This window comes from Physella acuta, unplaced genomic scaffold (assembly GCF_028476545.2).
Source record: "Physella acuta isolate Inbredline_101_S28 unplaced genomic scaffold, ASM2847654v3 ptg001433l, whole genome shotgun sequence".
Lineage (NCBI taxonomy): Eukaryota > Metazoa > Mollusca > Gastropoda > Physidae > Physella > Physella acuta.
In genome coordinates this window covers 83,834-103,012 of record NW_026732948.1, presented here as the reverse complement: position 1 = coordinate 103,012, position 19,179 = coordinate 83,834, and the positions used below count along the sequence as shown (strand labels likewise).

Sequence of the window (19,179 nt, the reverse complement as noted above, 5' to 3'; positions counted from 1 at the left end):
CGACCAAAGTTATCACTAAAAACAGCAAGTTCGTTTTATTTTCTTAAATTTTTTTAAAACATTATAAGGATGTCAGAGATGTTTTAATACTTTTATTTTCTTTACACTATAGTATTTTAAAATAGTAATTCGAAGTTTTTAGAACAATAACTAGATCTCTAGGTCCACCTCATTATTTTTTTTTTGCGTTCTGTTCTTTCTTAATTTAGTCAACAGCCTTACTACTAAAAATATTAGCTTAAAAAACCAATCAGTAGCTTGTGATGTCTAAAAGAGTTATCTGCCTCTTCCTAGTCCGTGGTGGGCTCCCAAACAAACATAGTAACAGTTCACCGGCGTCGGCTAGTAATCTTATCTTCTCTTTTGTAGTGGAGTTTAGTCCTCTTTTTATTAATTTTATAATTATCTGAAGTTATTTAATACCTGACTAGATTTTTTTTTTAAATTGGATATTCTTGCGTTGTCTCTGCATCTGGAATGTTAAATCGCTGGATTAGCAGTGGGAGAAAAATGAGAAGTTTTGCCACTAACTTAAAAACAAACAGCCATTGTTAACTAAATAACAGCGAATAAAATGTGTTCCTGTGTTTCAAAATGTGTAGTTTTCACACGATTTGTTTCTACTTGTTTGCAAAACATCCCGGTATTTAGTCGGTTGTGTTTTGTGTACTCTTTGAGTCTTGGCTGTTGCTGGTGTTTTTCTTTGAGTTGGCGTCTTTTACTGTCCCACCATAGCGGTTGCACGTCACCATCTTGATCAGCTCAGTTCTATAGAGAGTGGACAGTTTTTGCTTTATGAAGGTATGCTAATTAATAATAGGATAATAGATCTATATTGTTATCAGATCTAGTATATTTATAATGTATATTATTTAGAAGGTACAAAAATGTCATAGTTTAGCCATTGCTCTATCAATCATTCGTGTGAGATGTTAGTTAGAGTTTAAACTTGCAACAAATCCCCACTGTGGAAGCATTAAGCTTGCAACAAATCCCCACTATGGTAGCATTAAACTTGCAACAAATCCCACTGTGACCATACCTGAACTTCCGTGCCGCGACAACGTAGAGAATGAAATTGGCCGCGTGGTTGTACACTTTCAATACGCCACAGGTGACGTCTAGAAAGTATTTGATCCTGACAATGTTGTGTGGCATGGTCCCTGGTTCGATCCCCGTCCACACCAGCGCGTAGTCCACGTAACGATACACGGTGTCTGGTGACACACATATGATCAGCCAGATCGAGGCGGCCATCAACATACGGTTGATCTAAAAATAGAAGTTTGGTTACTCAATTTTAGATTTTTTAATTACAAAACCACTTTTCAAAAGATATGTGTAACAAAGCTTTTTAAAAAGATTTTTTAGAACATTTTTAAAATACATTTTTAAAATTTAAAGAATGGTTTTTAAAAGTGCGTGTTACATACAGTGTTTCTTTAGACCCTTTGTCCGGGGGGGGGGGGGGTTGACACTTTCGGGGGAGTGGTCTAAAATTTCCGGGGGGGGGGGGGGATACTGCCTTAATAAAGAAACTGGTCACCCAAACTATAGAACATGTTTGCTAAAAACATCCTCCCGCCACAATTCCTCACCTGCTGTTGCTGTTTGTCCTTCTCCTTGTTCTGCTGGTCCGACATCTGCTTCTGGAATTTTCTCGCTGACGTCAGCTTCACTCTGATGAGGATATTGAGCACGACTAGCGCAGTGATCGGCAACATGGCAAAGACTGTGTTGATCAGCGTTAGGTAGTAAAGCCTTTGTCAGAAGGGAGGTAATTACAAAATAAAACTTCCTATTCATCTTCACCAAGTAGCCTATCTAGTCCATATTCTCACATTTACTCGACTATATTTATACTAATATTTCAATTCATAACTATCCATAATTTTTACATATAAGTAAAAGATCTAATTATCTGCCTTTAAGTCAAAATTTGAGTAATTTCCGTTAATCGGAAGTAGTAATTTACGCTATTTCCGATTTCTCAGAAAACGAATATGAATTTATAAAGTACTAGTATTCCGCACTATTACACACACACATTGTTTGCTGTTTACTTGGTGTGCAATTCTTTTTTCTACGAGATTCTATTATATTTCTAAAAAGTTTAAGTAATTAAAAATAGATTAAAAATAATGTCTGCATCCTGAGTTGCATTCCCCGGATATTCGAGAAAGTATAGGGGAGATCACCCCCGCTTTATTTTAAACCATTCTTGTTTCGTATTCGGTCATTTTGAATACGATGTGTCGTTATTTACTTATTATTAAAAAAAAAGTGTTGTTCGCTCCTATGAAGGTCACTTTACTAACATATTACAATAATACTCAGAAAATCATTCTCCGTAAGTTTTACATTTGCCAACAAATCATTGTCCTAAAGCTCTACCTTACCCAGTAGATTATGGACCTAAAGTTTTACGACATTACCCTTTGACCTTAAGTTTTGCTACATTACCTAATACATCATTGAGCTAAAATTTGACGACCTAACGAACTGACCTCTCTACTAACGGCCTGTACTTGAGCACGACCTAACGAACTGACCTCTCTACTATCGGCCTGTACTTGAGCTAAAATTTGACGACCTAACGAACTGACCTCTCTACTATGGGCCTGTACTTGAGCAAGACCTAACGAACTGACCTCTCTACTATCGGCCTGTACTTGAGCTAAAATTTGACGACCTAACGAACTGACCTCTCTACTATCGGCCTGTACTTGAGCTAAAATTTGACGACCTAACGAACTGACCTCTCTACTATGGGCCTGTACTTGAGCAAGACCTAACGAACTGACCTCTCTACTATCGGCCTGTACTTGAGCCTCACTAGACAGAGTCCGTTAAACCTGACCGTCTCGTTGTACTGTTGTGCCTGGCCCGTAATGAAGGCAAAGATGACGAAGATGCCGATTGCTAAAAATTTAATGTGCTGACTTTTAAAAAAATAAATGTTTTAACTATTGAAACAATGTAAGCAAATATTGTATGAAAGTATTGATCGTATTAATTTTAAAAAAACTGATTGATTGTAGAAAAAATGTATGGAGGTACCTGCTTTCTTCTTGGTACACCAAAGGCTCATCTTGAGCGGGAACCAGACGGCTATCAACCGTTCAACCGTTATCCCCACCAGACAGAAGTAGCCGGAATATTCCGTGACGTCTGACGCGATGTAGATGAACCGGCAGAAGCTGTCGTTCAAGGCAATCAAGTTGTAGTTGAAGAGTATGTTGATTATCGCTCTATAAACCATGCTAAATATATCTGAAACAGCGGCACGGGAAGGCTGTTAGAAGCTAGAAGGAAAGTCGTCATACGTTACAATCTGGCAACTATGTCTGGTGTCGCTATATGATATCACATATATCCATGCGGCTCAGGTGATTGGTTGAAACATAAACACGATAAAGGGGTACAAACATTTCAAAGGTTGTATTTAACTATTAATAGCAAATAGTTCAGAAAACTTGTGGGGAACGGTTCAACGAAATACGATAGTACTTCTAGGACAAACAGGCGCCTGTATAGTATTGCTAGGACAAACAGGCGCCTGTATAGTATTGCTAGGACAAACAGGCGCCTATATAGTATTGCTAGGACAAACAGGCGCCTGTATAGTATTGCTAGGACAAACAGGCGCCTGTATAGTATTGCTAGGACAAACAGGCGCCTATATAGTATTGCTAGGACAAACAGGCGCCTATATAGTATTGCTAGGACAAACAGGCGCCTATATAGTATTGCTAGGACAAACAGGCGCCTATATAGTATTGCTAGGACAAACAGGCGCCTATATAGTATTGCCAGGACAAACAGGCGTCCATAATTTTACATGGACATATGAACTCAAGTCTCCGGGAAAGCTACAGGTTGGCCATCTTGACCTCGCCAACGGCCACCGCCTTATATTGCCGATATTTTTATTAAGTCAGCATTCGGGGAATATAAGGGGCACAACTGAGCAAATATCTATTTGACTCTTAATATGAACCAATATTTTTTAAAAATGTGCGTTGATTAATTATTTCTCTCTTACAATGCACAAATTCTTTAAAAACTGAAATTACCGTTCATTAATTAAATCCTTTAAAAACTGAGATTACCGTTGATTAATTATTTCTCTCTTACAATGCACAAACCCTTTAAAAACTGAAATTACCGTTGATTAATTAAATCTTTAAAAAACTGAGATTAACGTTGATGCATAAAAAAAAAAGATTACCGTTGATGCAGACGACAACCAGCCAGAGGTTGGAGGAGTTGAAAGGTTTCATCCGGAACAAGATGGGCAGGGTGAGGATGTTACCTGGGATACCCACAACAAAGGCCAGGTACATCCCGTACGTCACGATGTAACTGGCAGCTAGAACAATGGCAGGTAATTAGGTGTTTCAGTCAAATATTTCGTCGCTAGAAAAATCTACTCAAGGTATAACGTTGATTTTAGGAGTCTAAAACTGATTTATTTTTGTTTCGTTGCATTTGTTGCCGTCGATTATAGTTTATAGCCAGTGGCTTTACTAAGCCGGGTGGTAGCTTAGGGTGCCTCGAATTACCTTTACCCCTAGCAGCACCTACTCACCTGCCCCTACCGCCTACAACTCACCATTACCCTAATGCCACCCCTTCATCATGCCCCTAACACCACCAATGCTCCCACTTCATCATGCCCCTAACACCACCAATGCCACCTATTATGCTCCTAACACCACCCATCATGCCCATAACACCACCAATGCCACCACCTAACCATGCCCCTAACACCACCAAATCCCCCACTTCATCATGCCCCTAACACCACCAATGCCACCATCCATCATGCCCCTAACACCACCAATACACCTGATGCTCCTAACGTCCTCTAGTGATGTACTCACCGACCATGAGAGGTTCACAATATGGGACAGTGAACACGGTACAGACTGCTGCTGTCGTTTCTGGTGCTCTGTTTGTTGTGGTGCTGAGCATCGGTGCCATAGTGCTGTTGGCCATCTGTGCTGTTGTGGTGCTGAACATCGGTGATGCTGTGGTGCTGAACAGCACTGATGTCGTCATCAAGCTCGTGTACCAGATGCCAGTAAAGTCTATAAATAGAACTCATCGTTGGAATGTAACAATATTAATAAACAAATATGACATGTAGGATATATTTAAATGCCAAGATCTGATTTATACTAACACCGTGTTACACTTGCGACATGTATACTATACTAGAAAAAAAACACGCACCTTGTTCCGTGGGGAAATGTTTTCATGTAACATGAACATGTTGCTAGTTTCTTTTCTAGACAAGTATGGTACACGTGTCGCAAGTGTAAACGCGGTGTATTGTAGAGTCCACAACGAAGCCAGTTTTGAAATCGTACTGATACTAATGCTTAGTGGCTTTCTACACTCTAGAGGACATTGACCCAATGACCTATTGGGCTTAGTGACGTCATAGAGTCAGAATTGTCCCGGGGTTCTGACAATATGACGTCACACGAATAAATGAGAAAACACGACGCGTCTTCTTACTTTCTGTGGCGGACGTGTTGTAATCCATCTGATGAGTTACTGCCCTTCCTGATAAGTTACTGCCCTTCTTGTTATTTCTGCCCTTTCTATAGTTATGCCCTTCCTTGTGTTACTGAAATTAAAAGATAGATCGGATGTTTCAGCACCAAATTAAAAAAAAAATTAAAAAGTTAATAATTAACTGCAACTCATGAAATAAATTTAAACTGCGCAACGTCAGATCTGTTTGAAGAAATGTATTGGCATCTACGTCACATACGTCGCCAAACATCGTCTGCTACTGAAAACCAAACTTCCGAGGACCCGAGTACTGTGGTCCTTCACTGGTATTAGTCAGGTCCTCTCAGCGTGTGTAAGTAATAATTCTAGGACATTGGTGGGTGTATGATATTTCAAGGGACATTGGACATCTAGAAATATAACAAACAAAATGTCCCTAGATATTTAACTTACAATTGTGAGCTGGTATCACACCATCCACACTTCCCAGAACAAAATATCCGAGGATAAAATATTTCAGGACAAAATATCCCAGGACAAAATATCCCAGGACAAAATATCCCAAGTCGAAATATCCCAGGACAAATGATCTCAGGAGAATACAGCTGAAGACGAAAGGTAAAATTTTCTTGATGTTTATCGCACAATGGCGAACACATATTAAAATGACATGACTTCACATGAATTGAATGAATACTCACCCCTATCTTTAAGTTCGTGAAGGTTTAACTAGTTCTCGATAGTTTTTATATTCTTGCCAGTACAAATAGTTTGTCTCTTGAGAATTTCTTCCCTCCGTGGAGATAGTATAAAATAAATTCCGTCACACTCCGTCGTGTGCTGCTGACCTGTTGCCCACTCAGCCAATGAAATCACAGCATGGCCACTCCCATCATCCCCTGGAGCCAGAGATGGCCTTGACATCCAGAAAACGCAGAACCGCACTCCCCTAGCCCTAGAGGTTTATGTAGGACATGGTCATACTTTTAACGTCGCAACTGTCCTCACTAGCATTGACCTTCGACCTTTCGTTGGAACGAAAATGATGCATGGAAAATAATCAAACCACAAGATATTAAACATTCTTAGGTTGGGTGAATAGCTCTTCCATCTTCAACTCAGGGTGTCGTCTGCTACACTGTCACTGTTGTGTGACGTCAGCACTGAACCTACACTCTGTCATAAGACCACATCGTGGTATTCCAAATGATCACACATCCTGATATGCCGCACCATTTGACACCATGATGTCCAGATTCATGGTATTTAACATGATATCTCACATCATTATATTTACCATGACATCCCATATCAAGAGATTTAAAGCGGTTGGTTCTGTTCTTGGAGTAATTATCAAAATTACACGGCTATTAATTCGATACGACACCGGTACTTCATGAAACAGTTGTATGCTAAGCAGAATTTTTAACTGCGACTCGTATTGATCTAGAACCATTCTCGCACACCAGAAACACGGTTTCTTCCAGACTTTTTTCTCCGGGGCGGGGGGCGCTTGATATTTTCGGGGGGGGGGGGGGGGCAACATTTTTCTGCGGTGGGGGGGGGGGGGGCGGACACTTGTAAAAGTAAATGTTTACTATATAAATTCCATCTCGTTCGGGTGGGAGTAGACTTTCTTTGGGGGGGGGGGGGGGGTTGCCTGGAATAGATGCCTGGAAGAAACTCTGATCAGAAAGATTCCAATGCGACAACTTAAGATAAGTACGCCTATGAAAGCGAATGTATGATTGATTGAACCTAATGGAGAGTGATGGCCCTTGACTTATTCGCTATTGACTGCTACGGACCTGTACGTCAAGGAGTAGGTATTAATTGACATTACATTAAAGATTATTTCGTCATAATGGGAATACCAAAAGTTGAACTAACATTTGATCTAAGGGGCCGTACTTCAGTAACACTTGGGAGAAACATCGATAGATGTGTGACCTTAGAAAGACAAACATTTGATTGTTGTGGAAATTAAGTTTAAACAGATTTAATAGTGTGGGATTGATGAATGGGAGGGATGTTTGTGATTTCTGTGAATTTTATTGGCTGGCGGTTGGTGATAAGGTCAAATGTGGTTACATGAATGGACACATTGCTGACGTCACAAGAGTTGTTTCGTGCAACCAGGAGTTACGTCACCACGCTTTGGTTTAACGGTGTATCTGCAACTCTATCCCAACGAGATACAAAAATGTGACATTTAACATATCCCAACGTGACACAAAAATGTGACATTTAACATCCCAATCCCAACGTGATACAAAAATGTGACATTTTACTTATTCCAACGTGATACAAATAGTGAGAGTCAACCTATCCCACTAGGATACAAAATGTGAGAGTCAACCTATCCACAGATCGATATCCGATTGATTTCTGGACATCACGTGCCAGCCAGTCCCATTTTTACAGCAGCAGTTGAGAGATCAACTTGACAGACTCTTCACCTTTTGACCTTTCCTTCATGACACCCGGTGACCTTCATCAAGATGACATTTAGTAATTAACAGATGGGCGTGGTCTGTAGAAGTTATGTTAGCTGAAAACGTCATTTAGTCACGTGGTGCACGTACAGGTTTTAGGGTGAGCTGTGATTGGCTGGTGTTCGAGGGGTGGATAAGGTTGCTAGTGGATGGAGGGGAGTGAGAATACGGGGTAGATGACGGAGACGCATTGGGTGGGGCTGGTGGGTGAAGACAGGACCAACTGAAGTCACACACTTAAGACATCTCATACAGGTTTCGACCAATTAACAGCCCTCGCGTTATACCCAACACAACCCCATATCACATATTTATGTACATAAAGGTTTGACTGAGTACCATGCCTCGTTATGAAAGACCCAAACTAACATTTGATGCATGGGAGAAATAATTATTTCAACAAGTGTACACAAAATTTCCATTCATCACCTTTTACATCACATGACTTCTAGACTAGCAGCAGTTTACCCAAATAGTTGAAACAATGCAACAGCTTGCCTTAGTACCACTCTACGTTAGATAGTAATTTGATGTGATCTACTTATAACTTAACAATATCATAGAGTAATACTATTAGCAATTAAATTTTTTTTTAGTAATAGATCAGTCCATTGTGGTACATTACAAATGTGTTTCTAATATAAAATGTCGACAGCATTAGTGATTACTAAAATATTGACATATGATTACTGTAAGATGTTTGACTAAAACTAGTAAAACTAAAAGGTGAAGAAATGATAAAACAGTTTTCAAAAGATTTTTTTTTAATATATAATAAACTATGTACAACATGTATTTAAATAAACAAACAGCATGTTCTAACAATTAGCACATTAGTCAATAACTAAAAAAATGAAATCAAGACACTGAACATCACCAACAGCACAGAAACCAGACACAAGCAGCTCCCAATTCAATGACTCAGCAACTTGCTCAACTCTTGACAGTTGTTAGGAGACATTTCTCTAATTTCAACTTGTTTATTTCAGCCACAGGCTGAAGTGGCACATTCATCAAACACTGGTCTACTTGCTCAGATAAAATGTTTTAGACAGATGTCTGAAGTAAAATCTTAAAGCGTCCAATAAACATGACTGCCAATAAAAAAGACAAAGTTCAATAGATGACATGGACACGGATCAACAGAATAGTTGCAGCACAAACTGGGTGGAAGTTTAAACATCAGTCGCTCACGCAGAAACTTCTAGAACTACTTTACTGACAAACATTCAAACCCACTACTTCTGACAACTTCCTACAGTATTTGGACAGCTTCACTTCAGTAAAAAAAAAAAATGGTATAACTGCCAGATAATGAAAGAATATGGCTGTAAAAATCTGATGATACAAATGTTGCTGGTGTGTGGTGGCTGGTGCTGATGCCTGTGTTAGTATTGTAGCATTAAGGGAAACCATCAAAATCCTCCTCGGCTATTTCTTTAGCACTCTCCAGTTCCTGTTGTTCCCGCTCTCTACGCTCCTGTGTTAGTATTGTAGCACTAAGGGAAACCATCAAAATCCTCCTCGGCTATTTCTTTAGCACTCTCCAGTTCCTGTTGTTCCCGCTCTCTACGCTCCTGTGTTTACAACAAAACAAAAATAAAACAAAAGCTGATCAATGTTGAAACATTGGCTGACTAGTTATTCACATTGAACACAAACATTTCTACTACACAAAAATAAAACAAAAGCTGATCAATGTTGAAAAATTGGCTGACTAGTTATTCACATTGAACACAAACATTTCTACTACACAAAAATAAAACAAAAGCTGATCAATGTTGAAAAATTGGCTGACTAGTTATTCACATTGAACACAAACATTTCTACTACACAAAAATAAAACAAAAGCTGATCAATGTTGAAAAATTGGCTGACTAGTTATTCACATTGAACACAAACATTTCTACTACACAAAAATAAAACAAAAGCTGATCAATGTTGAAAAATTGGCTGACTAGTTATTCACATTGAACACAAACATTTCTACTACACAAAAATAAAACAAAAGCTGATCAATGTTGAAAAATTGGCTGACTAGTTATTCACATTGAACACAAACATTTCTACTACACAAAAATAAAACAAAAGCTGATCAATGTTGAAAAATTGGCTGACTAGTTATTCACATTGAACACAAACATTTCTACTACACAAAAATAAAACAAAAGCTGATCAATGTTGAAACATTGGCTGACTAGTTATTCACATTGAACACAAACATTTCTACTACACAAAAATAAAACAAAAGCTGATCAATGTTGAAAAATTGGCTGACTAGTTATTCACATTGAACACAAACATTTCTACTACACAAAAATAAAACAAAAGCTGATCAATGTTGAAACATTGGCTGACTAGTTATTCACATTGAACACAAACATTTCTACTACACAAAAATAAAACAAAAGCTGATCAATGTTGAAACATTGGCTGACTAGTTATTCACATTGAACACAAACATTTCTACTACACAAAAATAAAACAAAAGCTGATCAATGTTGAAACATTGGCTGACTAGTTATTCACATTGAACACAAACATTTCTACTACACAAAAATAAAACAAAAGCTGATCAATGTTGAAAAATTGGCTGACTAGTTATTCACATTGAACACAAACATTTCTACTACACAAAAATAAAACAAAAGCTGATCAATGTTGAAACATTGGCTGACTAGTTATTCACATTGAACACAAACATTTCTACTACACAAAAATAAAACAAAAGCTGATCAATGTTGAAAAATTGGCTGACTAGTTATTCACATTGAACACAAACATTTCTACTACACAAAAATAAAACAAAAGCTGATCAATGTTGAAAAATTGGCTGACTAGTTATTCACATTGAACACAAACATTTCTACTACACAAAAATAAAACAAAAGCTGATCAATGTTGAAACATTGGCTGACTAGTTATTCACATTGAACACAAACATTTCTACTACACAAAAATAAAACAAAAGCTGATCAATGTTGAAACATTGGCTGACTAGTTATTCACATTGAACACAAACATTTCTACTACACAAAAATAAAACAAAAGCTGATCAATGTTGAAACATTGGCTGACTAGTTATTCACATTGAACACAAACATTTCTACTACACAAAAATAAAACAAAAGCTGATCAATGTTGAAACATTGGCTGACTAGTTATTCACATTGAACACAAACATTTCTACTACACAAAAATAAAACAAAAGCTGATCAATGTTGAAAAATTGGCTGACTAGTTATTCACATTGAACACAAATATTTCTACTACACAAGTATTTTTAAAATAGTATTACTCAATAATAACTTTCAAGGCAACAAAAACAACAGCTACATCTTTGTTAGCAATCTAATGAGTGATAACAAGAACATAATCTATCCACAGTAGATAATTACATTTAATTAATAAGTGATAAAAGTAAATCATTACCTCTGCTGATTCTAGATCCTTATTGTAAGACTTGGGTGGAAAACGCATGGCCTTAGGTAGAAAAAAAAATAATGTTAAATCCAATGTTACAGCACTATACAAAGTGAAGTACACACCAACCATTAAACTAAACCTAATGAGGAGAAATATGAAGCTGGACAACTTACCTTCACACTCTGATTGTGAATGTCAAGACAAAAACTAATCCTCTGGTGGAATGCAGTCATGGGTTCTTTAGTGCTGTACACATCACCAGTCTCCTTGGACTGCACATAGCCATTTTCATGGTCAATAGTGGCTTCAATCACACCATCTCGAATTGCCTGGGAGGAAACTACTTTCATCAATTTTTATATATCATAAATCTTTGTTAGATAGCAGTAAGTCCACTTGTACAATGTTGTATAGTTGTTTACTTATTGGAAATCAGTTAAAAGAATACCTTAGCAACTAATCAAAGAATACCTTAGCAACCAATTAAAGAATACCCTAACAAGCAGTGAAAAGAAATGGCTACCTTAGCAACAATAAACTCAGCATCTTCTGGGCTGTCTAGAGTCAAGCGCTGTGCAATGTCTGAGAGATAGATGCGTGAATAGCTGAGGCTGATCATCCTCACTCCTGTCTTGATCACGTTGTGGCGGAGCCGAACAATCAGAGTGTACGTGTTTTCTGCCTGGAACTTGGTGCCAAACTTGGCCAAAGTTTCGTTAAATTTCTGTAGGTTTCCTCCTCTTACAGCTACAAACAAGGACAGACAAAAGGTTACTGATTTAGTTTCATAAGAATTTTTTTATGGATGAAGTATGGATGTGAGAAATATAGCTGTTGGATGTATGGCTTTTAAAACATGTAAAGGCTGTCATGGTTTTACCCTGGGTAAGCTGGAAGTAAGGGGCAAGTGTTCTTCTCATGGACTGCTGACGAAAGACTGTTCTGTCAGGTATGTCTCCAAGCAGAAGTTCCACTGTTATGGCCAGTTTCTGAACCTGCAACCAGACATGACCTCATGACTTATTCATTTCTTTAGCCAGCAAAACATAATTCACTTTGATACCATTGTGATTCATCATCTGACTAGCTCTGATTAAAAAGCAATTACCAATGATTGTAGGAAGTCCTTCAATATGTCGCATAAACCAAGATTAACTATTGCAAAATTTTTTTTTACAGACATAATAATAGCAAAAATATTTTTGTTCCCTCCAAAATAATACCATTAATAGCTAAGTGGGTTAAATCCAATAGAAAGAGTAAAAACCTGGAATGATGTGACTTTTTCCCAAGTGATCAACTAGTTTAGTAAATAATTCTACACATAAAATAAACAAGACATTACTGTCTGCTTGAAGCCAATGGCACTCTGCTGTGGAGCTTTTCTTGTAGCTTGAAGCAAATGTTTATGAGCTTCTGAGTACTCAAGTTGTGCAGCCTTTATCCGACCTGTGGAAATCATCAGTACAAACATTACAGCATGATTAGGTACACATGTAGTACAGCTGTTTGTGTTTTCTCATCCAGGTAAATAATTTCAAAGTGATAATTCAATAAAGTGAACGTACCTAAGTAAAACAAGTAACGAGCCCACTCATTGTTGGAGGCACTGTCAGGAAAGGTAGACTTGGATACTAGCTTATCTGCCTGCTCAAACAAACTATAATGCAAGTAGTTACGTAGCAGCAAGTTGATTAGTGTGGCCTGGCCTTCGTGGTCAGAGCGAAGCGTGGCAGTTCGAAGTCTGGCATGGAGGAACCTGTCAATTAAAGCATCACATTTCTGATTGGGTGACAGGTCACAGATGACAACTCAGGCACAAAAAGTAAACATGTTTTTATAATTTTTTGTTTTTTATCAGCGAATAACCAGTGCTTCAGACATTTATTAACATTTGCTAAATTTCTTACATTTCATACTGTGTTTAAGCACTATTATAACATGGCAATAGACTTGTAGACCTAGACTAAATACTCCACTCATTAGAAAAAGATAATTTTAAGTCAATGTTTCTAGCACATTGCTGGGTTATGTAACTGGAAACATTTTATAATACAAACTTAATTAATACATTAAAGGCACTCCACTAATTTAATATTTGGGGAAAAGTAGACAAAACAGAAATATACTAAAGAAAAAAAATAACAGAAATGTATGTGCTTACGTTCTAATAATTTCCAGCTTATTAGTTAGTTCATATGATCTAGAATAGTAGAAATAACATTTGGCAGACAGCATATCCATGGTCCTTCTGTTCTGTACTATCAACTTCTTCATCAGAAGCTCTGAACATTCCACTGCCTGTATTTACCAACACAATTATCAATATTAATTGCTTCCTACTAACAAATGACATAGGTCTAAAACTTATTTTTTCATTAAATGTCAGAGAAGATAAAATTTCACACTACAACCAATCAAATCTACGTTTGCTAACAGGAGACTCCAAAGTATAAAATGGACTCACCCTTTCATATTGCTTAGTATCAATGAGGTAAATGAGGACAAGAAGGTGGATGTAGATCTCAACCTCAGGTAAGACAGGTGTTTGAGCCAACTTGCCAGATCGTGGACGAAATACCCCAGAGATTCCATTCATGCCCTCACTCTGGCCCTGGAAACCATTCAACTTTTTATACAAGTTTTTACATACAACATTATTCTAAATTAGGCAATAGCTGACGGAGTACGCAGGAGATTTACTTACATCAGCAAGAAATGGTAACAGCTCTTCTTTGTTTGTCACATTTGGTGCTGTGAAGTAGCCTTTCATTAAGGAGCGAAGTATGCGAGGATTAAGTTTTCTACGAACAGAGACAAGGGCCCGGATAACTCTTGACATGAACCGTGGCTCTTTTGTTGAGACAGCTTTCTCAATATGTCTCACATGCTCCCGAATATCTGCAAACAATTAATTGATAAACAGCATAACTCAATAACAGCTAGGAATATTGACTTGGAATATGTTAACAATTTTAAAATTATCTTCAGTTTGTTGAATAAAATATTGAATTTGCAATGGAATTAGTGGTAGCTGGAAACTAAATCATTAAATGCATTTATTTCTGGTGTTTATTGTGAAAGTAATCTCATTAAACTATTATATTAAATTATTTAATCCATTGCCATAGCAAAGTAACTCAACACCATTAGGATTCAAGCTAATTTAGGTAACCTATTCAAATATTCATTTACAAAAAAAATTACAGATTTTTGTACCTATTCTGTTGATAGTTTTAAAGATTTTAATGAAGACTGAAAATTGAGCATACAGCTTAGTTTTAATGTCCATTAAATTCTACCCCCCTGACAATCCACCCAAAGCGCAACCACTCAACCACACGATACAGTTTGTTTTGTAAGAAGAATAAGGCTAAAAGAGTAATATGAGACCATTGCACAGCTATTTAGGGTAATTCAAGGCATTGCACAGCTCTTAAGGGTATAAGTACTATAAAGGTAGTTTCAGCCCATTTTAACCTTTTTATGGCCATTGTGTTTTTGTGTCTTCTGCCAGCCACCAGAGACTATGGGACAAAAGCTTCTTCCATCTAGTCACTTTGTTATATTAATCAAATGGAATCTTCTAGACTCTTCCTGCTGGGATCCATTAACATCATTGAGATTTAGAAATTAAGTTAGAACAAGACATTTAACATAACTGATAATTTAAGAAATAATTTTATTTTAATTTTTTTAATTTTAGGAGCCTAACTAGTAGTGACACAAGCTGGAAAGGGTAGGCTACTGGTGAACGGGGGGAAAAAAAGTTTTTGCTAGGAAAGAAATTACAAAGGAAAAACTTTATCTGAAAACGTCACAAAAATCTTCTAAGAAATATTTTGATTTAATTGGTGAGAATTGTGTTTATCAATGTGGGTGTATCATATTTATAAAATTTAAAAGCATTATGGTTTATAACAATAATAAGTAAAATAGAATAAGATAATTTAAAATCTCCACTTGTTATATATTTAATTGAATACGCTGTAGAACAAATCATTATAAAACACGATTAGGCACATGATTGTTTTTATGTACATATGTTTTTGCCGTAGGCCTTTAATTTCTTGGATGGCCTCACCTCAGCAGCCTAACCTGTCCATATTGTGTGTTTTCGTCAATAACAGCCCTTGTACCATGTCAGCTTTCTGTTTTGATCCTATGTTTTGTTATGTAATGAGAGTGATAAATGTGAGCAGTAAAGGTGGTTGACCTAATGTTGGAATTAGTTGAGGACAGAAAGTCACATTAACTACGTCTTTATGCCATTTCAAGCTAATATAAAGTTGGCATTTAAAAAACACAATAGACCAAAAGGTTAGAATATCCTTTTTAATTCTATTAAATATTTTAGGTACATATAACGGAATTAAAGCATCCATACCTCAGCCTAAATCTTTTTAAGTTTGTCACACATATTACTATACATATACCATCTATGCACATATCTAAAATCTTTACATTACATTTGAAGCGTAAGTTATTTTCACTTTCTGAGTGTTTATACATATAAGTATTGATTCCATACAAATACACATTTGTGACTCTTGTCTGTGTTTTTTTTCCTACAATCAGGCTACTACTACTAGTTAACTGACTGAGCAGTGGACTAGGGTAAAACTCCATTTTAGTGTATTTTATTCGCTGCTTCGGGTTGACCTCAGGATGAACGTATTTTATTATAAACACATCCGAAACACACAAAACTATAAGAAAACAAAACTAGGATTAGATCTATTTATTTTTTAATGAATGTGTTTTAATTAGAACAGGTAAAAAACATAAATAAGCATTAGGCCCACGGTTTCAATTAAATAATGTGAGATCGCCAGCGTTTTCTCATCAGTCAGCTAGAGAAATATCCCTACACGGACATGATAGCTGTTTGAAATTATGGTGATGTCAGTTTTAGGGCCATTGTGAGTTCATTTAAGTTTATAGCTTATTGTACCATGCATGCGAGATACTTGTAACAATACAAACTTAATTAGTATTTTACCTATTGCCATGAAATTTCAACCAACATGAACATATTTTCAAGAGGAAAAAAGTGCTAAATCTAGATATTGATATAAATAGTGCACATTTAATATTTCAAATATGGATTTTTCTTAAGCCTAAGTAAATTATCAAAAACTAAAATTGATAAATAAATAGATTAGGCCTATTTTGATAGGGCCTATTGTTTTCATAACGACATTTTTGTGTGTTTCAGTTGTGTTTATAATAAATAAAATATGCTGAACAGGAGGTGAACATGAAGCGGGAAATAAAATATGCTAAAATCATATGGAGTTTTACCGTGGAATAGAAGTCACTACTGTCACTAGAATCTAGACCTGACCTAGACTTCTAGAACTAAGAATAAAAAGTAAAATGTTTTTAAAAAGAAAAACTCTAAAAAAGTACTGAGTCAGTAATCAGTGATTAGGCCTACAGCTCTACACAATACACTACTACACTTACACTACTACTGACTACAGTAAACTCGGTAGATGAGTAGAATCTAAACTTCTAAAGGACAGACATCTCATCATCAGTCATCACTGACAGTAGGCCGTTCGATTCAACACTTCCGGGTTTGTCATTTTCGTGGCATCTCACGGCTCATGCGCTTACTAAAATGGCGACCAGTTTCGCTTTCTCTAAACGGTAGAGGGATAAAACTATTGATTACGATGCCATCGTTAATTTTAGAAAACGGAACTATCCGTTTCTATTTCAGTCTGTTATTTAAGAATTCCCAGATGTACTTTTGACCTAATTTCTTTGTCTCGAAAGCGGCGCGTAGGTGAAAATAGCTCTATGTATTCTTGTCTTTTAAATCAAATAACTCTGAAATATCGCATTCCTTGGAACCCAGCCTATGTTACTTGAATACTTTAAACTATTAATTTAACACACATTACAATTAACTGGTAATAATTTCTTGGGTTTATGAGATGTGTTCGTGGGAAAACGATCACCCCCAATAATGCCATTTTATTATAATCTTGTTTGGTGAAAACGAGGCGCGGGAAAATGTGTGCCGCGCAACAATCCAATCATTTGGCTAGATTTATGACTGTTTTTTTATGTCACACCTAAAAATAGAATGTTTACGCTTTCTTCGTTGATGATCGTTTTTATTATTTTTTAAACTGAAAGTATGAATTATTAGTTAGATTGCAGATTTTGTAACTTGGTATACTTACTCTTTATCAATTTTAAAAGCATAGCATGCTAATTGTAAACAAATATAGTCATAAAACACAGAAATATAAAGTTCCAATTGCGATGTGACACACCCGGGTCACACCCCCTCAAGAAAACACGTGTTTATTAAGCTGTTTATCTCACTTTACAACAGTAATTAAAATTAATTTTCAAATTTTTATCACTTATTGGGTAAGATAAAGCACATGTTTACTAAAAATAAAAAATAAAACAAAAGCAAATTCTGTTTTAATGAGGGTCACGGGTCAAGTTTTTTATCCTTCTGTCAAGTTCAGTGGAGGGTGCCACAGGCTGACCTGACTTTGGAATTTTTTTCAGTAATAATGACTTTGCACAGAAAAATAAAATATGCTAAATTAGCTTAGTTTACTAGTGTTCTAGCTATTATTGATACATTTTTAATTAAAAAAATCATTCTGTAATTCTCATCAAAAAGCCTAGCTAGAGTTAGAGTCATCACTGACTGTCGTCACTCAGCTAACCTACCTTCTAAAGTTAACAGTTCGGGGTCTTTCTTTTCTTCTTTTTCTGTCTCCTCCGTTTTATTTGCATCATTTGCTGATGCATCTTTCATTTCTACATCTTGAGTTTCCGCTACCTTAACCATTGTTGATGTTTTAAAAATAACAGAATTTAGGTCCAGGTAGATCTATAAAATTTAGAGAAGATAACAATCGTGACAAACAATTTTTCTTCAACGACAATGGCAGATTTTTAAAGTGGGTAGCTTTCAAACAATTACTAAAATAGTATCAAATTGAATAAATATATAAACTAGCTTTTATTAATATTGGTCGAACAAGGAAATACAATTGTTAACTATTTGAATACTATTTTTTAAATTTTAAATATCGGTAATCATTCCCTGCGTATTTGTTGTAATTAGTGTAATGTTGTTTAAATATCAAATCTGGCATAGTCGGTTAAAACGCTTTGCCGGTTTTTGGGCTGTTTGATTTAGTAATTTAGTCTTAGTTCAGTTAACAGTGGGACTAGCAAAACTGTTATTTTAAATGGGAAAAATAGTTTCGATCAGAATCGTAGCGACGCATTTCCAGTGTGCCAGAGTTTCTTTCAGACACTTTGCTCCAGGGAGGGAAAGGGGAATTTCCAAGAGTGGGGCGGTGACTAGTTAAAGTATATACTTAATTCCTCTTAATATACTACTACTACTTTCTATAAAAATTATCCCCCCACTCCCGAAGAGAGGCTTGACAGATACTGTCCATTTTAAACTTTCGATTTTGCCCGCCCCCAACTCAATGTATATATAGGCATATATATATATACACACACACACACACATATATATATATATATATATATATATATATATATATATATATATATATATATATATATATATATATGGGGTCGTCCATAAATGACGTTACACTAGTAGTGAGAGGGGGGGGGGGGTCCGTAATTTTGTGACAGTGTGTGATTAGGGAGAGGGGGAGGGGTCAGATGGTGTGACGTCACACTTTTGCATTATAAAAAAGCAATGTTAGAA

General features: G+C 36.4%; 2 protein-coding genes across 3 annotated transcripts; both read right to left on the bottom strand.

Moving 5' to 3' along the window:
* Positions 1-647: 647 nt before the first annotated feature.
* Positions 648-5,110, bottom strand: LOC131927702 (growth hormone secretagogue receptor type 1-like). The gene is made up of 7 exons (XM_059283469.1): positions 4,933-5,110; positions 4,232-4,372; positions 3,061-3,273; positions 2,805-2,922; positions 1,599-1,761; positions 1,043-1,272; positions 648-768 (listed from the first exon to the last, which is right to left on the bottom strand). Exons 1-7 carry the CDS (start codon positions 5,108-5,110, stop codon positions 648-650), a joined length of 1,164 nt encoding a protein of 387 aa, XP_059139452.1.
* Positions 5,111-8,759: 3,649 nt separating this feature from the next.
* Positions 8,760-18,367, bottom strand: LOC131927714 (26S proteasome non-ATPase regulatory subunit 3). Of its 2 annotated transcripts, none has more exons than XM_059283485.1 (11): positions 18,153-18,367; positions 14,155-14,348; positions 13,915-14,076; positions 13,612-13,748; positions 13,016-13,206; positions 12,793-12,896; positions 12,328-12,442; positions 11,971-12,194; positions 11,621-11,776; positions 11,454-11,504; positions 8,760-9,598 (listed from the first exon to the last, which is right to left on the bottom strand). In XM_059283485.1, the coding sequence occupies exons 1-11, from the start codon at positions 18,271-18,273 to the stop codon at positions 9,521-9,523; spliced, it is 1,533 nt and encodes a 510-aa protein (XP_059139468.1). In that variant the 5' UTR covers positions 18,274-18,367; the 3' UTR covers positions 8,760-9,520. The 2 variants fall into 2 exon arrangements, with proteins under 2 accessions (XP_059139468.1, XP_059139469.1); XM_059283486.1 differs by having other exon boundaries at positions 13,915-14,061.
* Positions 18,368-19,179: the final 812 nt, after the last annotated feature.

Coding starts and splice junctions, on each gene's coding strand:
- LOC131927714 (XM_059283485.1), bottom strand. CDS start 18,273: ATGGTTAAGGTAGCGGAAACTCAAGATGTAGAAATGAAAGATGCATCA. Junction 14,077..14,154: donor TGTTACCATTTCTTGCTGAT/GTAAGTAAATCT, acceptor TTGTATAAAAAG/TTGAATGGTTTCCAGGGCCA. Junction 12,443..12,792: donor CCATTGGCTTCAAGCAGACA/GTAATGTCTTGT, acceptor GTCTGGTTGCAG/GTTCAGAAACTGGCCATAAC.
- LOC131927702 (XM_059283469.1), bottom strand. CDS start 5,110: ATGAGTTCTATTTATAGACTTTACTGGCATCTGGTACACGAGCTTGAT. Junction 3,274..4,231: donor GGTTGTCGTCTGCATCAACG/GTAATCTTTTTT, acceptor CCGCTGTTTCAG/ATATATTTAGCATGGTTTAT. Junction 1,762..2,804: donor TACAGGCCGATAGTAGAGAG/GTCAGTTCGTTA, acceptor CTTCTGACAAAG/GCTTTACTACCTAACGCTGA.